This window comes from Podarcis gaigeae (assembly GCF_964106915.1).
Source record: "Podarcis gaigeae genome assembly, chromosome: 8".
Classification (NCBI taxonomy): domain Eukaryota; kingdom Metazoa; phylum Chordata; class Lepidosauria; order Squamata; family Lacertidae; genus Podarcis; species Podarcis gaigeae.
In genome coordinates, this window is record NC_139684.1 from 86,013,557 (window position 1) to 86,036,638 (window position 23,082).

The 23,082-nt window shown below is 52.5% G+C and overlaps 1 protein-coding gene and 1 long non-coding RNA gene across 4 annotated transcripts in view; one reads left to right on the forward strand and one right to left on the reverse strand.

The window, feature by feature from the left end:
* Positions 1-23,082, forward strand: part of LOC310851804 — a 442,605-nt gene that overhangs the window by 249,458 nt on the left and 170,065 nt on the right. The gene's annotated exons all lie outside the window — the stretch shown is intronic.
* WDR87 (WD repeat domain 87) lies at positions 150-23,001 on the reverse strand. Of its 3 annotated transcripts, none has more exons than XM_083753571.1 (8): positions 22,100-23,001; positions 19,298-19,459; positions 17,956-18,123; positions 14,566-16,469; positions 11,247-12,069; positions 6,911-7,122; positions 5,733-6,082; positions 150-4,028 (listed from the first exon to the last, which is right to left on the reverse strand). In XM_083753571.1, the coding sequence occupies exons 1-8, from the start codon at positions 22,202-22,204 to the stop codon at positions 352-354; spliced, it is 7,401 nt and encodes a 2,466-aa protein (XP_083609697.1). In that variant the 5' UTR covers positions 22,205-23,001; the 3' UTR covers positions 150-351. The 3 variants fall into 3 exon arrangements, with proteins under 3 accessions (XP_083609697.1, XP_083609699.1, XP_083609698.1); XM_083753573.1 differs by lacking the exon at positions 22,100-23,001 and adding an exon at positions 21,328-21,396; XM_083753572.1 differs by lacking the exon at positions 22,100-23,001 and adding an exon at positions 20,836-21,309.

Sequence of the window (23,082 nt, forward strand, 5' to 3'; positions counted from 1 at the left end):
GAGTGCCGCAACCCCAGAGTCGTCTGCGACTGGACCTAATGGTCAGGGGTCCCTTTACCTTTGCTTAGGTTGGTGACCATCACTGCTTCCTGCTCCACAGTTTAACTCGGCGCCTTCTCTAACAGTAAAAACTCAAAACGGCAACTGTGGACGGCATCTACGTCATGTTTATTCCGCTGGGCACTTCAAGGATCATTCCCTGCCCTGGAAACACCTTGCGACTCCCTGTCAATGCAGCTCGCTGAGGGATGTCTGATGCGACTCTCGAAAAGATTCAGTAGAAAAGAATATCACATACATACAAATCTATATATTTCTCTCTGGGTTAAAAAACAAAACAAGAAAGGGGGGCTATTTGCTCTGGGAGCCTGAGTGGACGTATAAGCGTAGCTTGGAGGCTTTTCCCCTGGCAACGGTGGTCTTCCACTTGAGGGACAGGGTGCCATAGCGTGTGATGCCCCGGACCTTGAAGGTGTGCACGTTGTTCTGATAGCTGAGCGGGATGATGCCATGCCAGGCGGGAAGCCTGGGGGGGAGCCGAACCGAGTGATGGATCATCTCGTAGAGTATCCTCACCCCCAAACCAGCTTGCGCCTTCCGCATCCTCATGGCGCTGCCCTTGACGTATGTGCGCTCTCTGCGGTCGCCCAGCAGCAGATGCTGCGTCATGGCGTGGATGAGCGGGTTGGTCAAGCCGTAGAGGTCTAGCAGCTTGGTGGTCTGCTCCTGCCACGCCGACGACTCAATGCCCCCCTTCTGCTCCTTCAGGACCATGAGGGACTGGTAGAGCTTCATGAACCTCTCCCAGTCAACCCCTTTGTCTTCATACAGGCGGAAGGCGTGCTTAAGGGGACCCCTGGTGAGGCTCCGCCGACGGAATTGCGTTTTTGGCTGGCCACGTCTGTACAGAGAGTCGTGTGGAAGCCGGTACTTCTTTGGCCTGATAATGGCGGTGGCCATGGGCAGCCCCTCCGTCTGCATGATGGCCTTCCAAGCCTTCTCCTTCCCCGCCAGGGACCACGTTATCTTGCTAGAGCTCCTGCCAAGCTCTCCTCTCTTCTGCTTCTCCTCCTCATCTGCCTCCTTCCGCTCCCCCTCTGGCCTCTCCACCTCTTTCTCCTTCTCCACCTCACCTAGCACAATGGGCCGGGATCTGAATTTGAGGCGCCTTTCCATTCGCAGCTGCTCTATTCTTCCTTGCTCAGCCTTTTCTTCCTCAGCCTTCAGTTTCTTTATGGCTTCCTTCAGCCTCTTGTTCAGGAAGCTCTTCTTAATAAATTTGCCTTTCTCCTCCGTCCACTCCTTCTTCACGCTCTCCCACAAGGACCTCTTCCTGGCCTCTTTCTGCAGCTTTACCTTCAGGTTCCTCGCCTGCAACACCGTCAGGGCGGTCTTCTGGAGGGTCTCCAACTTGGCTGTAAGCTCCTGAGAATCAGTGCTCCAGATCTGGTAGGCCTCCACTGCTTCTTTGAGCTGTTGCAGCAGAGCAGAGTGCCCTTTGCTCAAGAGCCCCTTCATCTCCTCCCCTTTCTGTAAGATCTGCTGCGCTTTCTGCAGCATAGCCCCTGCCAGGGCCTCGGCCTCCACGCCCGAAGAAACCTCAAGCATTGACACCACTTGGAAGAGGCGCTTGTAGGTGGCGGCGTCACTGGACTCCAGCTTCTCTGGCTGAGTCAGGATGTCCAAGAACAGTTGAGCATGTTCTGAAAGCTCAAGTTGGTCGTCTTCTAGCTTTGGAGTCGCTTCTTCCTCCCATAGGGCTATCAGCGCCTCTCTTTCCTCATCATTGAGGAACTCAAAGGTCTTCTCTACTAGGTCTTCCCACATTTCATCTCCTTCCTCCTTCTTCTCCAGCTCCTCCCACTCCCACTCCCACTCCTCCCCTTCCTCCCCCCGATGGATAACTCTTTTAGCCACCATTTTCTTTCTTCTTTCAGCCATTTCTCCAACTCCTTCCTCCTCTTCCCCCTCTCCCTCCAGGGCCCTCGCTCTTGCCTGGGCCATCTCCATGGCTTTGGCCTCAATGAGCTCCTTGAGTTTCGACTCAGACAGGCCCAACATTTTTTCCTTAGCCAGCCTCTGAGCGACGGCCTCCACCAGTTCTTCGCGCCTTAACTCTGCCAGCTCCTGGACTCTCGCCTCGTCCACCTCCAAGGCAATTTCCTTGAGCAGCTCCTGTATCCTCTCCTCATCTACTACCAAGCCCATTTCCTTGGCCAGCTCCAGGACCCTGGCCTCGTCCACTTCCAGCACTACTGAGCTGAGCAGTTCCCGGATCCTTTCCTTGGCCTCCTCCCCCTCTTTATTCTCGGCCTGGGCTATCTTCATCGCCTCGGCCATTACCCTCTCCTCCAGCTCTGCCTGCGCCTTCCTGCGTGCCTCGGCCATCACCTTTTCCCATTCTTCCGCCATGGCCATCTTCCGTGCCTTGAGTATCGCCTGCTCCTTGGCTTCGCCCAGGGCCAGCTCCCTGGCTTCGCCCAGCGCCTTCGCCTTCACATCTTCCTTGGCCAGGTGCTTGGCTTCGGCCAATGCTTTCTCCTTGAGCTCCTTCATCATCCTCTCTTTGGCCTTGCCCCTCACTTCAGCCAGGGCGCTCTCGGTCATCTCAACCAGCTTCCTTTCCGACTCCTTGAGGATGGGCTTCAGGGCTTCTCTCCTGGCCAGCTCTGGCCCCTCCAGGCCCTCTCTGTCTTTGTCAACCAGCTTCCCCAATCTCTTCCGTTTCCTTGCAGCTGCCTCCCGCTCACGCTCCCTCCGCCGGGCCAGCTCCCGCTCTCTCGCCCTGGCCACCTCTCGCTCCCTTGCCATAGCTTCTGCCTCCAGCTCCCTTGCCTTGGCCTCCTCGTGCTCCCTTGCCTTGGCCGCCTCCAGCTCCCTTTCCCTGGCCGCCTCTCGGTCTCGTTCCTTGATCGCCTCTCGCACTCTAGTCCTGGCCGCCTCCCGCTCCTTTCCCCGGAGTGACTCATATGATTTCCCTTTAACTGCCTTCGCTTTCCCTGCCACTTCTTTGTCGGAGGCTGACTTCCCCTCCTGTTCTCCAGCCGTCCGGCCTCTCTTCTTTCGCTTGACCGCTCTCCCCTCTCCGTGCTCCCTCACTCCCTTCCCCCTAACGAATTCCTCCTCACTCTCACTCTCAAACTCTGTCTCCGAACTGCTGAACTCCTCTTGCTTCTTCGTGACGCCCACCACCTCCTCCAGGCTCTCTGTGGAAGGCTGGGACAACGACTGCCTTCCTCTGGGCTTTTGCAGGCGCTCCACATATGCCGTCCACGCCTTTTCATCAACGGCTGGCTTCTCCTGGGAAGTGAGGAGGGACTGGCTGATGTTGACAATGTCCTCCCAGGACATGGTGCGGCCAGCCAGGGCATACCGGGCCGAGGCCAGGAGGTCCTCAGCCGCAGTGCGGCCCTCTATGTAGGGGCCGATGCGGAGCATCAACAGCTTGTGGAGGTCGGCACGCCACTTGGTCTTGTCAGAGCTGTACTCCTGGTTAGGGTCAATGAGGCTGCCTTTGGTGGGCACTGGCGGCAGGATGGGGACGCCCACCTGGCTGGGTTTAGGCGGCAGAACAGCAGTATCTGGCTTGAGTTCCGATGTTGGGAGGGCGGCTGCCTGCAAGTCCTTCCTGTCCCTCTGGTGCTTCAGCATCTCAGTGTAGAGCTGGGTGCGAGTGTCACGCCGCTGCAAGAGGATGGGCTGGGCCTTCTTGCGCACCTTGAGCACCTTCGGGGCCTCGTGGGGAACGGTGGGAAGGACCTTGGGCCTGAGCCGTTTCTCCTTCTCCTTCTCCTTCTCCTCCTTCTCCTTTGCCCTGAGCTCCCGCCTTTCAAGCCGCACCTCCCGCCATGTGGAGCCACTGCTGGTGCTGCTGAAGCCGGAGCTGCTGGAGCTGGAGGTGGCGGTGGCCATGCTGGGGGTGGGGCTGAGGCTGGGGCTAAGCTCCTCCAGACCTGTTCCACTCGCTACAGGCACAGTGAGCCCCTTGCCTCGTGCTTGAGGGATCCTGGGGAGCTTATCGCCACCAGCTGTGAAGGGACAAGGAAAGGAGGGAGATTAACCAGAGACATGGGCAGAATAATGTCAGGAATCTGAGGGAAGATACCTATGTAGCAGAAGTTGTCCCCCATCCCACTCACCACACAGAGGTGGCTTCGGGTCCAAAACGGTTTACTGTTGCAGAAGATAAGGCTTCAGTATTACAGTTCTGGACATTGATATGTACCGTATTTTTCGCTCCATAGGGCGCACCGGACCATAGGGTGCACCTAGTTTTTAGGGGGGGGAATAAAGGGGGGGAAATTATTTCCCCCCCCCCCCCAGTTCCAAAGAGCAAAGAAGCCAAGACAGCGAGCCGGATCCATCCCGCTGGTTGTCTTGGCTTCCTCTTTAGCCACACACAACCTCTCCAGCCGGGATGGATCCCACTCGCTGTCTTGGCTTCGTTTTTAGCAGCGGGGCTGGGGCGGGGGAAGCCCAAGCTTCCCCTGACCCCAGCCTCCAGAACATGTCCGGGAGCAGCGGCAAGGTTGCGTGCAGCCTTGCCGCTGCTCCCGGAGCTTGCGGGGCTGGGGGCGCGCTCCAAAGGTTTGCGGATAGCTGCCGCAAGCCTTCAGAGCCGGGTGGGAACTCCTGCCGCGCTCCGTAGGCTTGCGGATAGCTGCCTGAAGCCCGGGGAGCGAGAGGGGTCGGTGCACACCGACCCCTCTCCCTCTCCAGGCTTCAGCGAAAGCCTGCATTTGCTCCATAGGACGCACACACATTTCCCCTTCATTTTTGGAGGGGAAAAAGTGCATCCTATAGAGCGAAAAATACGGTACATACAGCTTGTAGGCTTTGAAGACACAGATGTAAAAAAAAGTAAAGGACCCCTGGACCGTTAAGCCCAGTCAAAGGCAACGGTCAAAGGCCCTGTCAAAGGGTTGCAGCGCTCATCTTGCTTTCAGGCTGAGAGAGCTGGTTTGTCCACAGACAGCTTTCCGGGTCCTGTGGCCAGTATGACTAAACCGCTTCTGGCGCAACAGAGCACCGTGACAGAAGCCAGAGCGCACGGAAACGCCATACATATATACTGTACAAGCACAAAGTATCTCCCATTGCCCCAGCTTCTAGATGTAGCGCAGAATTTGATTCACCAACAAACTCACTGTCTGACCAATGAGCTGCCATGCCTGAATCACTTACATAGATGACACTGGGCCATTGCCATAGCAGCTGGCTTGGCTGACCTTGCACCTGTTGACTTATCGCGTACATGGGGAGATTTTTGCTCATGGGGGGAAATGAACCCCATCTTCCATGTCCAGTTCCTCCAACACACACTTCCTCTTGTGCCTCTGCTTTCCCTGCAGGAAATCTGCTTCTTAATGCAAGCGGTTTCGATTTTTTCCTGGAGTGACATTGGTTCTGATCTCTCACTAAAGAGCAGGTTTCCCTGGAAAGGAATGAGGCAAGGGCAACTCGTGCTTCCTAAGTGCAGCGCAAGTGGAAGCGTCAGTCATTCCGCAACTTTCTACCATGGGATTCAAGGCTGCTTGTGCAAGTGAGAAGGGAGACAAACCCACTTCCTTGGACACTGGCCACAAGTTGCCAGTCCAAGTCAGGACAGCCTGACCTACCAGGGAGCCCAAGCAGGGGATAGCCCCAGAGGATGGTGGCCAGCCTGGGAATGGCGCTCCTCCCAGCAATAATGCCCTTCAAGATGCCCTCTCTGGGAAGGGAGTTGTACTTGCCTCTTTCAGGGGCAAAAGGGGCAGCAGCAGGAGCTTTCCTCTCAGGCTTGCCAAAGATTCCCAGCCACCGCGCCTGTCCTACGGGAAGGTTTTCGGGGGTGGTAAAGTCTACAGATGTTCCCCGAGATGGCGACCTAAGACGGGAAACGGTTGAGCGGCGGTCGCGGGCTACTTTGGTTGGGATCTCGTTCATCAAGAACAGATTGGCTGTTAGCTGGTTCTCAACCCGAGACATCAGCTTCTGTGCTCCTTCTGTCAGAGCGACCTTAGCTTCATCCGCTGTCTCTGCCATGATGCCGGCAGCCCGCACTCTGCGAGGGAAGGCGCTTTGATCGCGACCAAATGAAGACCTGGAAGGAGAAAAGAAGTAAAAGTAAAAGACCCCTGGATGGTTAAGTCTGGTCAAAGGCGACTACGGGGTGCGGCGCTCATCTTACTTTTCAGCATTTGACAACAGACAACTTGTGACGAGTGCCAGAGTGCACAGAAACGCCATTTACCTTCCCACCGCAGAGGTACCTATTTATCTACTTGCACTGGTGTGCTTTCGAACTGCTAGGTTGGCAGGAGCTGGGACAGAGCAATGGGAGCTCACCACCGTAGAGCAGATTCGAACCGCAGACCTTCTGATAGACAAGCGGCAAGCCCAAGAGGCTCAGTGGTTTAGACCACAGCACCACCCACATCCCTTGGAGCAAAGAGTAAACAGCTGAAGGAGGGGTAAAATTGAGAGGAGGGCCCCAGAGGAATGGGGGTAGGGGGATCCAGGCCTTTGGCTTATGGCAGATCTTTCCCTACCCTCCAGTAAATCTCCCCACTGCAAAGCAAAATATCTTATTCCCTTTCAAAACATCTTGGTCCTGCTGTTCATCTCATTGAGGAGATGTTTTAACTACTTCAGGGCTTCTGCTATTGGCTAATTGGACACACACAGCTCTGTGCAAATGTGCTGGGTGTGTGTCATGTGAAGCCCACCTTTAAGCTCCTCATCCTCAATCATAGCCTACAACCTGGGTACAGCACAGAGCAGCATCATAACCCAATTGAGCAGGGAACAGCTGGGTCTAACTTTGCCAGAAGCTGCAAAAAAGACCCTTCCAGGAAGCTCCTCCGAGCCACAGGGGGTGTTGCTTTGGGGGTCAGGGATACCCCACTCACACCTCAAAGGAGACACTTACAAGTCTACCAGGCTGGAATCTGCCATCCGCTGCATCTCCTTCTTCAGGACAAATTTGTCCGTGATGCCAGCCACAGAGTCCAACAGCGACCGGGCCAGGTCACGCACTTTCTTGTTCTCGTCCAGCAGGGCTCTGGCCAGGGGAACCACTTCCTGTTCACTCAGCAGGTCCATCTTCCCTAAGGCCTCCCAGGCTGCCAGCCTCATCCTCACCTGCGGAGCAAGAACAGGGCTCCATATCCTTGTACACATGAGCTCAGGGGCCAGCGCCTGGGTCTGGACCGAGGCCCAGCCTCTGCCTCAGCCTTTGGCATGGCCAGGGGGAAAGCCAACCATGGCTCCCCCTCCAGAAGATGCTAATACCAGTGACCAACCTCCTACCGGTGTTGCATAATAAAGTTTGCATAATAAAGACTTGGTAGTGTACCCGCTTATAGCGGCTGGAAGGACCATTGCAGTTTTGGGGAAATTTAGATGGGGCCAATCTTACTGCTTGCTTGGCTAAAGTGTGGAGAAAGGAACGGATAAACTGAGAGTCCTCAGGGTCCAAAGGAAAAGGGACAGTTTTCTACCGCTTTGGTCTGACCTTATTCATTTCTAAGCCAGGAGGAACATGTCCTGGGACCCCCTTGGCCCATGAATGAATATGGCCAATACAGTGACTCTGGGCATTTGAATATGTTCATTGCCTTCCCTTGGGATCCCAGGGTCCCTGTTTTGTAAGCCTGCCTTATTTAACCATGATGTCTCTGCTATAAATGTTTCCAGTCACTGCCTTCCTCATATTCACACACCTGTGGCTCACTTACTTTGGCAAGTAGGAAATCTGATTGGTTCTTATGAGCACTGTGTAAAGGATTCTTTTGCTAATAAAATGGCCTGGTGAGGGGTGTGGGGACGCACTTTCTCCGAGAGCCTTGCTGGTCAAAGCCTCGTGTCTTATTTTAATCAGGGTCCGATCCTTTCTTTTAGCCTCAGAACGCAACAGCGGACCCACCAATGCGCCTCTGGTATTAGCAGATGTGGAAATTTTGGGGTTCACCGTTAATAAAGCTGATAAAAGCCGAGGGTTTAGACTGGTGGGTTGGAGTTTGGCCAGCATGACATCGTCTGAGGGCAAGGCTATGGCTACGGAAGAAGCAGGGACCATTTGGGGTGCCAGTGCCGAGAGCCCCTTCCTCTAAGTTCAGGTTGAATGCCTGTGTCAATAAACCATATATCCTAAAAGCACCACAGTCTCCGTGGAGCCTCATTTGTCCCAACACAGACCCTGGGGCATATAAATAATATAAATAATAACATTATTATTGTTCTTATTGTTATTGTTCTTATTGTTATTAAGGTCCGCCTACAACCCCTGGAATCTCACACCTCTCATGGAAATTGGAGCAGCGTGTTACAATACCAAAGAATAAAACCAAAACCCTGAGTGCCCTCAGAAGACAAGGCTCTCCATTTTGTTTTTACCTCAGAGGCAGGGGCCCTTGGGAGGAAGGGCAGCCTGAAAATGTTATAAATAAAACAAAATGGCTGTTCCTCGTGCCTCATGAAGTGCCAAGGTGGCATGGAGAGGGACTGAGAGGGGCCCCTGTGAGGCGCCAGGATGAGGGGCAAGAGGAGCCGTGAGGCTGTTGGTGATGACACCCGACCGGCCATCTCTGCCTCGCTTGGGGAAGGGTGAGGCGGGAAGCAGCAGAAGCGGACAAGAACAATGGCGGAAACAAAAAAGGCGGGAAAAGCCACTGGCTCCCTGCTGCACTGGCTCCCATATCCTACAAGCGCCCCGATTTTCCAGGGAGAGTCCCGGAATTGCAGAAGGCACTCTTCTTCTTTTTTGAGTTTTGATTTATTTATTTACTGAATATATATACGGAATATATCCTCTACCTAGAGGCCTCAGGGCGGTTCATTTGACCCCAGGACATTCTGCTTTGCCCTTCGCCCTCCCCTCCATGTCTTGGAGAACAATTAAAAGTAGTCTCTCTGTATATGTTGGGGCTGCCAAAAAACGGAGTCCTGTTTCTGCTGGAAATAAGATCGCTGCACCCGATGAAGGAAATGGCGAAGGTGGCCGACGAAGCGCTGCCTATGCTTTTGAAGGAAAAGGTCGCCAGTCTACTTTTGTTGCGTCTTTCATTGTGACGCTTCCTCAGCCAGCCATTTTTGAGGAAATGCATGGATTGTTTTTTTCCTTTATTGTAAGTGGAGGCTTATACCGTCTTACTCAGAAGTAAGTCGCACTGTAGTCAGTGAAGCTTACTCTCCGGTAAAAGGGTCCAGACGCGTCAGCCTTACACTGAAATCCTAAGAATTTTTACTCAGTTCCCACTGAGTTCAATAGGATTTATGCTCTTATATGTTCCTGGTCATTCTCACAGCTTCTTCTTCTTCTTCTATTATTATTATTATTATTATTATTATTATTATTATTATTATTCCCGCCTTTCCCCCTGAAAGGGACTCAGGGCAGTTTACAGCTAAAATGTTGCTTCCTTCTGTTAATCTGTGGAAGGGACTATACAGGATCCCTTTCCCCTCACACATTTTTTTCTTCACAACAACCCTGTGAAGCAGGTCAGGCAGAGATGCTGTGAGCGGCTCCGGTAGATGTGCACATGGATGCCTTTTATCCTGTGTATTCTATTTCAACAGCAAGTTATACATTCTTGATAATATCTTAGTTTTGGGATCTAACAGTTCTGTTTCCAATTTTGATTTTTCCACCTGGAAACCAATTTTTTTATCCATATTATTTGATAATAATGGAGCCAGCCTCGCACTTTATCTTTTAGTTTCTCAAAACTCTGATGCTAAGGATAGAGGTGGATTTGCCCTGCTAGACCTTAAACTTTACTATGAATCAGCAGCATTTTGCTGGCTGAAAGAAAGGCTGCTTCTTGAGAACACAGACATTTTGGATCTAGAAGGTTTCAACAATGTCTTCGGGTGGCATGCATATCTGTGGTATGACGAGGTTAAAGCTCACAAAGCATTTAAAAACCATATTGTCAGAAGAGCATTGTTTAACGTCTGGACAAGATATAAAGATTTACTTGAAAATAAAACCCCAAGGTGTTTATCACCGATGGAAGCGAAGGCTCAGAAAAAGCTCAATATGGAGGCCAAATGGCCAAAATATTGGGAGATTTTGGAACAAGAAGGTGACAAATTGAAATTGCAGAGTTTTGAGAAACTAAAAGATAAAGTACGAGACTGGTTTCCTCAGAGAAATGTTGGAGGGGATGGGATCCCTCAGCCTGTGCCCCTCCTCATGAGGAGAATTCGGAGAGGGAACCTTTGGCTCTAGCTCTTTTTGGATTCAGCCAGAAAACTTGACAGACCTCGGTTCTTTGGTTTCAGCTCCTCCACCATTAAAACGCCTCACACTTCTGGGCGGCTCTTTCCTCCTTCCTCAGCCCCCTGCTTTCCTCTTGCCCCCCAACCAGGTCTCCACCCAGCCTCCAGCTGTAACCCATCACCCGCCCCTCACAGCTGCCATTCTGCACGGAGAGGACCTGGCCAGAGAAAGGGGAGAAATCCCAGGGAAATCCCCTTCCAAGGCTTTAGCTGTGATTCTTGCATTGCACGGGGCCAGACTAGATGACTGTGGGGTCCCTTCCAACTCTATAATTTGATGATTCTGTGACAACGGAAGATGGCAGACTCCTTCCTTGGAGGTTTGTAAACAGAGGTTGGGTGGTCCTCTGCCAGGGGTTCTGCAGCTATGATTCCCGCATTGCAGGGGGTCAGACTAGATGGCCTGTGGGATACCTTCCAACACATCACCTTGCCAACAAAGGTCCGTATAGTTAAAGCTCTGGTTTTACTAGTAGTGATGTATGAAAGTGAGAGCTGGACCATCAAGAAGGCTGATCACCGAAGAATGGATGCTTTTGAATTATGGTGCTGGAGGAGACTCTTGAGAGTCCCATGGACTGCAAGAAGATCCAACCTCTCCATTCTGAAGGAAATCAGCCCTGAGTGCTCACTGGAAGGACAGATCCTGAAGCTGAGGCTCCAAGACTTTGGCCACCTCATGAGAAGAGAAGACTCCCTGGAAAAGACCCTGATGTTGGGAAAGATGGAGGGCACAGGGAGAAGGGGACGAGAGAGGACGAGATGGATGGACAGTGTTCTCGAAGCTACCAGCATGAGTTTGACCAAACTGCGGGAGGCAGTGGAAGACAGGAGTGGCTGGCGTGCTCTGGTCCATGGGGTCACGAAGAGTCGGACATGACTAAACGACTAAACAACAACAAATGAAGCTAGTAAAAGACGGCTTGCCAATGTCCCTGTGCTGCCCCCTCCCCCCAAGCTCTTTGAAGGACTGCACTGACCTCCTTGTGGGTGGTGTCCTGGATGAGTCGCTCGAAGGCATCTTCTTGGACCTTTTCTGGCAGCGGGTAGGACTCGGCCAGCTGGACGAGGGCAGCCGTGCACATCAAGTACGTGGAGTAGGGCACGTCGTCCATGAGGTCCAGGATGGCCTTCGTGACGGAGGGCAAGCTGTTGTCGCTGGGCTTGTGCCGCAGCCAGGGCTTCGACACAATCTCAGACAGCAGGTCCCGGGAGCGCATGAACCCTGAGAAGGCCATGGAGGTCCGCCGCCTCTGCGGCTTTTTCCTCCGGATTTTGTCTACGGCTTCAGGCTCGTCCGTCTCCGGCACCAGGATCTTGACCATCTTGCGCCTGGGTAAGGGTTGCCTGCTCAGGTCCAAGCTGCACTGCAGGGCCTTGGGTGTCCCCTTCGGAAACAGCTGGGCCCGGATAACCGAATTGGGGACGTATCCGTCGGGGGCGATAGGCCATGAGCGCCCGGCTTGGAAGGGTATCCTGCTGAGGACGGGGATGGGCTCGACCAGTGGTGGAAGCACACGGGACGGCGGTGGTGCTGGCGGAAGCTCGGCAGGAAGCGTCTTCTTCTCCGGGGTTGCCTTGGCACCCTGCTGCGGGAGGAGCTGGTACTTCACGAAGAACTCCGACTGCAGCTCCTTGATGTACGGCGCTACCCCGTAGAAATCTGGCCCAGGGAGGGCACTCACCTCCTTGCCGATGAAATGCAAGACGGTGGCCACGTCGTTCTCCATCACCACCTCTTTGGGGTTGGAGATGGGCTCCAGACGCTCATACTTCTTGGCCAGCCTCCCTACCTGGCGATACCTGGGGAGGGAAAGCACCCAAAGTCTAGTTTGTTAAGGGGGCTGGGAACTGTAGTTCTGTGCAGGGGAGGGGGAGGAATTCCCCAGCCACTCTGGGCGGCTTCCACAAAGACCAAAATACACTAAGATGTGACACATTAAAAACTTCCCTAAACAGGGCTGTCTTCAGATGTCTTCTCAATGTCAGGTAGTTGTTTATCTCTTTGACATCTCATGGGAGGGCGTTCCACAGGGTGGGCGCCACCACCGAGAAGGCCCTCTGCCTGGTTCCCTGTAGCTTTGCTTCTCGCAATGATGGAACTGCCAGAAGGCCCTCGGCTCTGGACCTCAGCGTCCGGGCAGAACGATGGGGGTGGAGACTCTCCTTCAGGTATACTGGACCAAGGCCATTTAGGGCTTTAAAGGTCAGCACCAACACTTTGAATTGTGCTCGGAAACGTACTGGGAGCCGATGTAGATCTTTCAATACCAGTGTTATGTGATCTTGGCGGCCGCCCCCAGTCACCAGTCTAGCTGCTGCATTCTGGATTAGTTGTAATTTCTGGGTTACCTTCAAAGGTAGCCCCATGTGGAGTGCATTGCAGTAGTCCAAGCCGGAGATAACCAGAGCATGCACCACTCTGGCCAGACAGTTCGCGGGCAGGTAGGGAGACGCTTGGTTAAAATAAAGATGGCAAGCAGGAAGGCTCTCAAGGGGGTCAGTGGGTGGCGGGTGCGCTGTTGGGGTGGGTCTGCAAAGTGTGGTCTGCAGGGTCAGCCCATAATGTGGCAGCAGGTGCTGTGGGATGGGGGGAATGGCCTGAGATGTGAGTGCCCTTCATCCTGTCCGGTGCCCCTTACCCTAGCTTGCTGCCTTCATTGTCCTTTGCCCAGTATTGGAGTAAGATTCCACTGCCGGTCCTACTGGCTTCTGTATGTGCCTTGGGGAAGGGTGCCTTCTTGTCTTTTGCCTCAGGCAGCAGAATGTAATGAACTGGTGGTCTGCATTAGAGCTGGGCGGTATCTGGTTTTCAACTTTGTGATATATAACATTGTGATATATAACATTGTGATATACTGATATATCACCAGGGCTTTTCCCCTAATTGGAACCCACTGGAACTCAGTTCCGGCACCTCTTAGGTGGGCTGCCATTGCCATTCTGAGAGAATGAGCGAGGCGTTCATGGTGAGTTCTAACACCCCTTTTTCTAGAGAAAAATAGCACTGTATATCACAATGTCTGAAAAAAGGATGGAGGCATTGGCTGGCTTCATGGTTTTCCCCACATTTTTGAACATGACACACACACCCATGATTCACAATACAGTGGACCCTCCGGATACAAGCTGAACTCATTCCAGGGGTCCATATGTACCCCAAAAAGTCCACATCTAGAGGCACCGCTTCTGCACACATGCGTGGTGCGATAGAGCGCTTCTGTGCACACATGCGGCGCGCAGAGCAGTTTTGCGCATGCGCGCACTGCTAAACCCAGAAATATACACTTCTGGGTTTGCCGCGTTCACAACCCGAAAGTTACGTTACCTGAGGGTCCATTGTATATTGCCAAAAATTATGAAACCAATATCATGATACGGACTTGAAATTGGTTTGGGACAATATATCACCTGTCCCTAACACACATCATGATTTTCAATATATTGCCAGGTCAAAAACTATGAAACTGATATTACAATACTGACTTCAAACTGACTTTAGACAATATATCGATATGTTGGCCAGCCCGTGTGTGTGTGTGTGTGTGTGTGTGTGTGTGTGCGCGCGCGCGTGTGTGCGCGCGCGCACACACACACACACGCATATGCCATGCAGACCTCATGCAGAGGATTGGCTACCCTTGCATGCAGTTCTTGGGCCCAAAATTTTAACCATTCTTGCTCTGCAGCGTTGGCTTCATAGACAGTCCATGGACCTGGAGACTGGCTACGGGTTCTGAGTGCTAGAACCATTTGGACAAGGTATGTTCCCCCTTTTTCCCCATGACAATTGCAAAGGTCAGTGGCCATTGGTGGGAAACAAGTTTCCTGTATCACCTGAATTGGAAACTGGGGGTGGGGTTCACCCTTTTGCTGCTGTGTCTTCTCTGTCCACCTCTCCAACATTCAGATCCCGCCCTGCCTGCCTGCCTCCCTTCCCCTCCCCATACCTAAAGGTAAAGGGACCCCTGACCATTAGGTCCAGTCGTGACCGACTCTGGGGTTGCGGCGCTCATCTCGCTTTACTGGCCGAGGGAGCCGGCGTACAGCTTCTGGGTCATGTGGCCAGCAGGACTAAGCAGCTTCTGGCGAACCAGAGCAGCGCACGGAAACGCCGTTTACCTTCCCGCCGGAGCAGTACCTATTTATCTACTTGCACTTTGACGTGCTTTCAAACTGCTAGGTTGGCAGGAGCAGGGACAGAGCAACAGGATTCGAACCGCTGACCTTCTGATCAGCAAGTCCTAGGCTCTGTGGTTTAACCCACAGCGCCACCCACGTCCCTCTCCCCATACTTACTTAGGCACAAAGACTATGTCGAAGGTGAGGAGGAAGTGAGGCAGAAAGGCCAAGGGGCGCTCAATCATGTCGTCCTTCACACACCGGGACATCAGCATGTAGAGGTGGTCTCTGGGCAAGTACAAGACACATGGGATGAAGTAGATATTCATGTTGCAGCCCACAACCAGGTCTCCCCGCTGGTTGGCAAAGCAGACTCGGCTGAATTTGAGGCTTGTGTCAAACTCCACCAGCATCTGCCCCAGGATGTCCCAGACGCGCACAGTGCCGTCAGAGCCGCTGGTCACCAGCATGCTGAGGGTGTGGCAGTAGTCAAAGGAAGTGATGGTGGTGGCGTGCAGGGCACCAGACTCCTTCCAGAAGCGGTTCTTCTGGCCAGGGACCAGGGACGCCTGACGCCACAGCCGGACCCGGTTGTGCTCTGTCAGGGCACAGATGTAGCCGGGGATGAGCAGGAGGTTGTTGATGCGGCAGTTGAAGCTTGGGATGACCACCAAAGGTAACACCTCTAGGAAGTTGTCCTTCTTCAAGAGAACATCGGAGAGGATGATGTACTGGTCCTGGCCGTAGGAGCACAGGTAGGAAGACTCCCGCGAGTGGTAGGACAGGTTCCCTGAGGCTGAGATGCTGCTGAGGGCCACCACCTTGCCGTCGTGCAACTTGCGGTTCCCCATCCGATACAAGTTCTGGGTGATGGTGCGCACCTTCCCGCTCTTGTACCCGCTGAAGATGAAGCTGCAGGTGCGGCCTTCCAGGTCCAAGCGGCTGTAGGCCAGACACAGCACCCTGTCATCTAGGCCCTCCGTGACACGCAAGATGTGCTTGACCGGGCAGGGGTTCTTGGTGGTGTCCAGCACGTAGATGTCATTGGTGCCCATCGTCACCAGAAGCTCCTCTCTGTCCGGGTCATAAACGTAGTCCAGGGCCTTTTCCAGTACCTGGAAGGGCCAGGTGACAAACAGCATTTCCCCCGTGACGGGGGATAGGAATCGGATGACCCCATCTTCCGTGGCTGCCAAGATGCGAGCCTTGTTTGGTCCACACTGAACGCGCAGTAGCTTCGTGAGCATGGACTTGGTTCTGTTGAAGAGCTGGCAGAAGTTGTTGACGGTGCGGATGGAGAAGGTGTAGAGGGTGCAGAGGAAGAAGGTCTGCTCGTTGAGGAACTGCATCTGGAAGAGCTGCTCCCCAATGTCCAGGCGCCGAAGGAGCTCACAGGTGGTCAGGTTCCATTCCTTTAGCAACCCGTCCAGCGATGTGGTCATGATGGTGTGGAACGAGTGGCGGGTGGTGATGGTGGTGATGGCGCTCTGGTGGGCCTTGAACTGGGTGGTCTGGGTCCCTTTGTCAAAGTTCCACACCTTGATGTCCCCAGCGAGGTCCCCAGTGAAGAGGAAGCTCTGAGGCCAATAGGAGGAGCAGCAAGTGAGCGACACACCTTGGCTCACCTGGATGGACCGGGTCTGGGTCTTGGTATGGTAGTCGTACACACGGATGATGTTCTCGCACAAGGCCACCAGCACTTTCCGCTCCTGCTCCAAGCTGAGGTAGTGCACAAATTCGCCACTTGAGATCTGCACCTCCCGCGTGACAGCAAGGTAGGGAACCTTCCCTGGGGTAAAGCCCCAAAAGGCCACAATACCAATGGCACCTGTCACCACTTCACCTGTCTCAGGATTGTAGCACATGCTGGTGACCGAATAGGGCGACTTCACCTCGGAGAGCATCTTGCATTCCTGAGTGTGGTCACCAAAAAGCCGCAGGTGGATGTCATCGCAGTAGGCCACAAAGAGGTGCAGGTGGGAAGCATAGGAGATGTACAGGACCTTTGGGTCTTCCTCTATGGCGTACTCTCTCTCTGTTATGGGGGCCTCGTCCTCTGGGTTGTACACCCAGACTCGAACCTGCAGGAGAAGTCTGAGAGTCAGAGGCAATGGACTCTGTCCCGTGCCCTGCGGGTAGGGTTAGTATCTTGGTTCACCTATTTAAAGACATAGACACCCCAAACATTAGCTTATGATAGATCATACAATCCAATACAAAGCTGTGGTGCTAGACGAGGGACATGGTGTTCAAGGTTCTCTCCATCTGCCTGGTGTTTCTGCTCCTGCCCTCTCTGGGCCATCGGGCAATAACCACCTTTCAGGAGTTGAGATGCCAGTCAGGGGGGAGGCCTGGGAATCGGGACTCCTCCTCTTTAGAGGAGGGGAAGGTGGGCTCTCTGGCTTGAAGCAAGGGTGGTGGGAGCTCAAGGGGTCTGGGACGTTGCCCCAGCTGCGGAAGAAGAGACTGGGATCTAGATCAAGCATGGCAGTAAGAAAATATCATTTCCTAAGGCTGCTTCTTGTCTCCTGCACGGCAGGGGAGGAAAGTCATGGAGAAGTCATGTCAGCCATCTAGGTTCCCCCCAGGATTAGGGGTGACCTGCCTCTGAACATTAGTTGCCTGGAAACAACAGCAGGGAAGGGGACTACTGTATACAAATGGGAAACAGGACTAAGGAGAGCTTTGGTCCGATCCTGTAGGACTCCCCTTATGGAATGGACTTCCTCAGAAGGTGGTGGACTCTCCTTCATCAGAGGTATTTAAGCAGAGGTTGGCTGGCCACCTGTCAGGGCTCTTTAGTTGAGATTCCTGCACACCGCAGGGGGTAGAACTAGATTACCCTCGAGGTCCCTTCCAACTCTGCGATTCTATTATTTAAGGGAGAGCACGGACAAACCTAGACAGCATCTTAAAAAGCAGAGACATCACCTTGCCAACAAAGGTCCGTATAGTTGAAGCTATGGTTTTCCCAGTAGTGATGTATGGAAGTCAAAGCTGAACCATAAAGAAGGCTGATCGCCAAAAAATTGATGCTATTGAATTCTGGTGCTGGAGGAGACTCTTGAGAGTCCCATGGACTGCAAGAAGATCAAACCTCTCCATTCTGAAGGAAATCAGCCCTGAGTGCTCACTGGAAGGACAGATTCTGAAGCTGAGGCTCCAAGACTTTGGCCACCTCAGGAGAAGAGAAGACTCCCTGGAAAAGACCCTGATGTTGGGAAAGATGGAGGGCGCAAGGAGAAGGGGACAGCAGAGGACGAGATGGTGGGACAGTGTTCTCGAAGCTACCAGCATGAGCTTGACCAAACTGCGGGAGGCAGTGGAAGACAGGAGTGCCTGGCGTGCTCTGGTCCAGGGGGTCATGAAGAGTCGGACACAAGTAAACGACTAAACAACAACAACACGAAGCTTCTGCGTTCTTTTGAGCTGCTGGATTTGAGGGTGGGAGTTCCTTGAAGATAATGGATAAAATCCTGACCATGTTTGGGGGTTGGAGGCTGAGGGCAGCCACACCTCTCAGTCATTTCTCTCCCCATCTCCCTGGCCAATCAGGGCCCAGCTCACCTTGCCCTTCTTGGAGGACTTCCGGCTGAAGGATGCAAAGTAATGTCCTGCCTCACCCAAATAGTGGCAGATGACCGGCATGAAGTTTGGGGAGCTGCTCTTCCGGAATATGATAGTGGGCCTGTCGCTCAGCATGATGTTGGATCCTTCTGTCACCTCCTGTGCGCCCTGGCCAGAGGAGGGAAGAGACAGGGGGGTTGGAGACAGGAGGAGAGCAGAACCGGAATGCACCTGCGCCACTCACAGCACACGGTCCGCATTCATGCCTCCTCGGCGTTGGGGTGGCAGGCACAGACAAGGCTGCTGCTCAGTGACAGTTGACTGAAGGCCAGAAAGAAGGAACTGGCTGCTGCTGCTGTTTTCTTATCTATATCCCCCAAGGTGTTATTAAGATAAAAGCCTTTTTATTAAAAAGTAGTCGGTTCCCAAAGGACAGCTGGAATAAAACAGCCTTCAGCTGGCTGGCAGAATACTACTACTACTACTACTACTACTACTACTACTACTACTAATTTATTTATACCCTGCCCATCTGGCTGGGTCCCCCCAGCCACTCTGGGCGGCTTCCAACTAAACACTAAAATACAATAACCTATTAAACATTAAAAGCTTCCCTAAACAGGGCTGCCTTTAGATGTCTTCTAAAAGTTTGGTAGTTGTTTTTCTCTTTGACATCTGGTGGGAGGGCATTCCACAGGGCAGGCGCCACTACCGAGAAGGCCCTCTGCCTGGTTCCCTGTAACTTGGCTTCTCGCAGTGAGGGAACCGCCAGCCAGAAGGCCCTCGGCGCTGGATCTCAGTGTCCGGGCAGAGCGATGGGGGTGGAGACGCTCCTTCAGATATACTGGACCGAAGCCGTTTAGGGCTTGAAAGGTCAGCACCAACACTTTGAATTGTGCTCAGAAACATACTGGGAGCCAGTGTCGGTCTTTCAAGACCGGAGTTATATGGTCTCGGTGGCTGTTCCCAGTCACCAGCCTAGCTGCTGCATTCTGGATTAATTGTAGTTTCCGGGTCACCTTCAAAGGTAGCCCCACATAGCGCATGGCAGTAGTCCAAGCGGGAGATAACCAGAGCATGCACCACTCTGGCAAGACAGTCCACGGACAGGTAGGGTCTCAGCCTGCGTACCAGGTGGAGCTGGTAAACAGCTGCCCTGGACACAGAATTGACACCGCAAGGATTGAGCCAGTTGACACAGAAGGACAGCAAGGATTGAGCCAGTTACTTTCTGGGATCATCTCTGTGCCTGTCTTTCATGCATGCACACACTCTCCCTTCCAGCCCCCAAATCACTGGGAGAAAATCCTGTTCTCATCAGAGGACAGTGGTTCTGCATTACCATCTGAAGCTTGTGGTAAAGCTGGCCTTGGAGTTCCCTCCACAAGGGTACGATGCGGACCGGTTCCTTCACCATGGTGGTGCTGCGGGAGCTCAGCTGCTGCGGAAAATATCCCTGGAAATAGGGAGGAATCAATCCCCACTGTCCTGGGCAACCGTTGATCTGGAGAGGAAGGGAATGGTTTAGGGTTTCTTGGCGGGGGCAGCCCCACAAGGTCCAGCCCTCATTTGCCTTGGGGGACCAGCTTCTACTGCTCAGCCATTCAGACTCCGAGTATGGTCCATCCTAAGGCGCCAGGGATGATGGAGAAGAAGAAGAAGAAGAGTTCGGATTTGATATCCCGCTTTATCACTACCCGAAGGAGTCTCAAAGCGGCTAACATTCTCCTTTCCCTTCCTCCCCCACAACAAACACTCTGTGAGGTGAGTGAAGCTGAGAGACTTCAGAGAAGTGTGACTGGCCCAAGGTCACCCAGCAGCTGCATGTGGAGGAGCGGGGAAGCAAACCCGGTTCACCAGATTACGAGTCCACTGTTCTCAACGACTACACCACACTGGCTCTCTGGAGAGAGATACCACCACGCTGGAGAGACCACCATGTTTTAAAAGTGACAAAAGCAACATAAAGGGGAGGTTCCAAGGATGGCAACATGAGAATGAGGCTTTTCTGTAGTAGCTTCTCATTTGTGGGATGTTCTCCCCAGGGAGACTCACCTGTAGTCACCATGCTGTTAAACAATCAATGGCCTTTTAAACTGGAGGGGTATTGCTTAGTTTGCCTCATGTTATATTTTTGTGGTTTCTATACTGTGAACCACCCTGTGATCCTCCAATGAAAGTCAGTATTTAAATTTAATGAATGATGATGATGATTGAGATGCATTTTAAATGCACCGAATATATAGTGCTGAATCAACTTTCTGTTTTTATGATTAATTTTAATGGCTCTTATCCATTGTACTGTATGTTCTTCTTAAAAATTAATCTATATATTTACTGCTTAGAAACTTTGGCAGTTAAGCGGTATAGATAGAAATAGCTTAATTAAATAAATAAAATCAAAACGGCATCGTAGAAGCTTAACCCTGACTAGACACAAATAACTGCTGCCATAGAAGTTATAGGACAGGGGTCAGCAACCTTTTTCAGCCGTGGGCCAGTCCACCGTCCCTCAGACCATGTGGTGGGCAGGACTATATTTTGAAGAGAGAGAAAAAATGAACGAATTCCTATGCCCCACAAATAACCCAGAGATGCTTTTTAAATAAAAAGACACATTCTACTCATGTAAAAACACGCTGATTCCCGGACCGTCCGTGGGCCGGACTGAGAAGGAGATTGGGCCGGATCTGGCCCCCGGGCCTTAGGTTGCCTACCCCTGTTATAGGATATGTAAGCCCTTGCTCAGGTCAGGCCAGTCTGTCATCTAGCCCAGAAAGGTATTCTCTGACTGGCAGGCAGCTCTCTTAAAACTTAAGGGATGGAGAGTTATATGGCAGCCCTGCTACCCCTAGAACTTAAAAAATGAAGCACACACACCAGGGGTTCAGCTCAGGACCTGCATTCCCTGCCAGTGAGCAGCTGACCACTTAAAGTGCATCAAGAGAAGGCTGAGGGTCCCACGGGAGGCTGGACCATTCTGGACTATTCTAATTCCCATATGTTTGTGGGGCTGCAAGCCCTAGTAGTATCAGTGCTTCCTCCTTGGACTTCCATGGGACAGAGCCATGTTTCCTTTCCACCTCTGCCTTTCTTCCGTGGTTCCAGGCTTTGAACCAGCCTAGCCAACCAAACTCGCATGGCTTCATTTTCCAGGCCCCACAGCATTGTGGGTGCAGCTGGGGCCAGCCACATTTGCCATAGGTGGCCACAGGCAATGACTAGTAGCCCTAGACAGGCCCTAGGGGTAGGGTGGGACCCAGTGCCACAAGGAAGCTCAGAAGGTGCGCAGCCCAGATAAGCCACCATTCTTGACCAGAGCCGCTTAAGACGAGGATGGCGACCAACCCACAAAGCAAGAAAAGGGATTACCTGTTTAGATCCTTGGAATCCCAATGGGAAGACAGGAGTGTGACATCATGGCATTCTAACCAGTGGGTAAGAGACATAAGAATCTAAGAAGAGCCTTGTGGATCAGGCCTATGGCAGATCATCCAAGTGTCCCTATTTTCCAGGGACAGTCCTGGATTTACAGAAGCTGCCCTGGTTTCTGATTTGATCCTGGAATGTCCCGCTTTTCCTTAGATAAAGGTAAGGACAGATCCTGAAGCTAAGGCTCCAAGACTTTGGCCACCTCATGAGAAGAGAAGACTCCCTGGAAAGACCCTGATGTTGGGAAAGATGGAGGGCACAAGGAGAAGGGGATGACAGAGGACGAGATGGTTGGACAGTGCTCTCAAAGCTACCAGCATGAGTTTGACCAAGCTGCAGGAGGCAGTGGAAGACAGGAGTGCCTGGTGTGCTCTGGTCCAGGGGGTCACGAAGAGGCGGACACGACTAAACAACAACAAAGGTAAAGGGACCCCTGACCATTAGGTCCAGTCGTGGCCGACTTTGGGGTTGCGGTGCTCATCTCGCTTTATTGGCCAAGGGAACCGGCGTACAGCTTCCAGGTCATGTGGCCAGCAGGACTAAGCCGCTTCTGGCGAAACCAGAGCAGCGCACGGAAACGCCGTTTACCTTCCCGCTGGAGTGGTACCTATTTATCTACTTGCACTTGGACATGCTTTCGAACTGCTAGGTGGGCAGGAGCAGGGACCGAGCAACGGGAACTCACTCCGTCGCAGGGATTCGAATTGCCTACCTTTTGATCAGCAAGTCCTAGGCTCTGTGGTTTGGATGTCCCTGTTTTCATTGGAGGGTCTGGAGTTATGCAACGCCTGAGCCAAGGAGATATATAACTTTGCATCCTTTAGAAGACATCTGAAGGCAGCCCTAGATCTGGAAGATTTTTTTTAATTTTGTCTTCTCCTACATGGGCTCCCTTCCCAGGTGGACAAGCCCCACCTACCCCTTATATTTATTTATACTCCCCATTTCCCCTGGCTCCAGCCTTTCTCTATAAACAGGGCCTAGTGTCTGTCTATAGGGAGGTAGCATATAATCAGGTATCAATGATGTAAGAGGTTTACATTATTAATGCATCGTTATGTAACCAACGTCGGGAGTTGATTATTAATCCCTATTCGTCTCATTAAGCTGTTGCCCTCTGTGCCTCTTCAGTATTAAAACCCAGCATAATCTTCGCCATCCCCAGAAGCTGACCTGAAGGGTCAAGTCTGCGTTGTGCAAACTTCAGTCTTGGAGGGCAGGGAGCCCAATACTGCCTTGTCCTCTGAGGGTTTCATACAGCAACTGTGCCTGGAAGGCTGTGTACGGCTCTGGCCACCTTGCCTCAGAAAGGATATTGCAGAGTTGGAACAGGGCAACCAAAACAGCCAATGGGATGGAGCAGCTCTCCTAGGAAGAAAAGTTGCAGCACTTGGAGCTTTTGAGCTCATCCACACTTTGCTTATCTCATGCCTAAAAAGCAGGAATAGGAGTGGATTTCCTGCCGCTTTCCCTCGGGAAACCTGTACTTTAATGCTGAATCAGAGCAAACACCAATCCACAGAAAACTGAAGAAGTATCTGAAGAAGAAGTGTGCATGCGCACGAAAGCTCATACCAATAACTAACTTAGTTGGTCTCTGAGGTGCTTAGTTAAACTAACTTAGTTGGTCTCTGGGACGCTGTGGGATGCAGGTGGCCCTGTGGGTTAAACCACAGAGCCTAGGACTTGCCAATC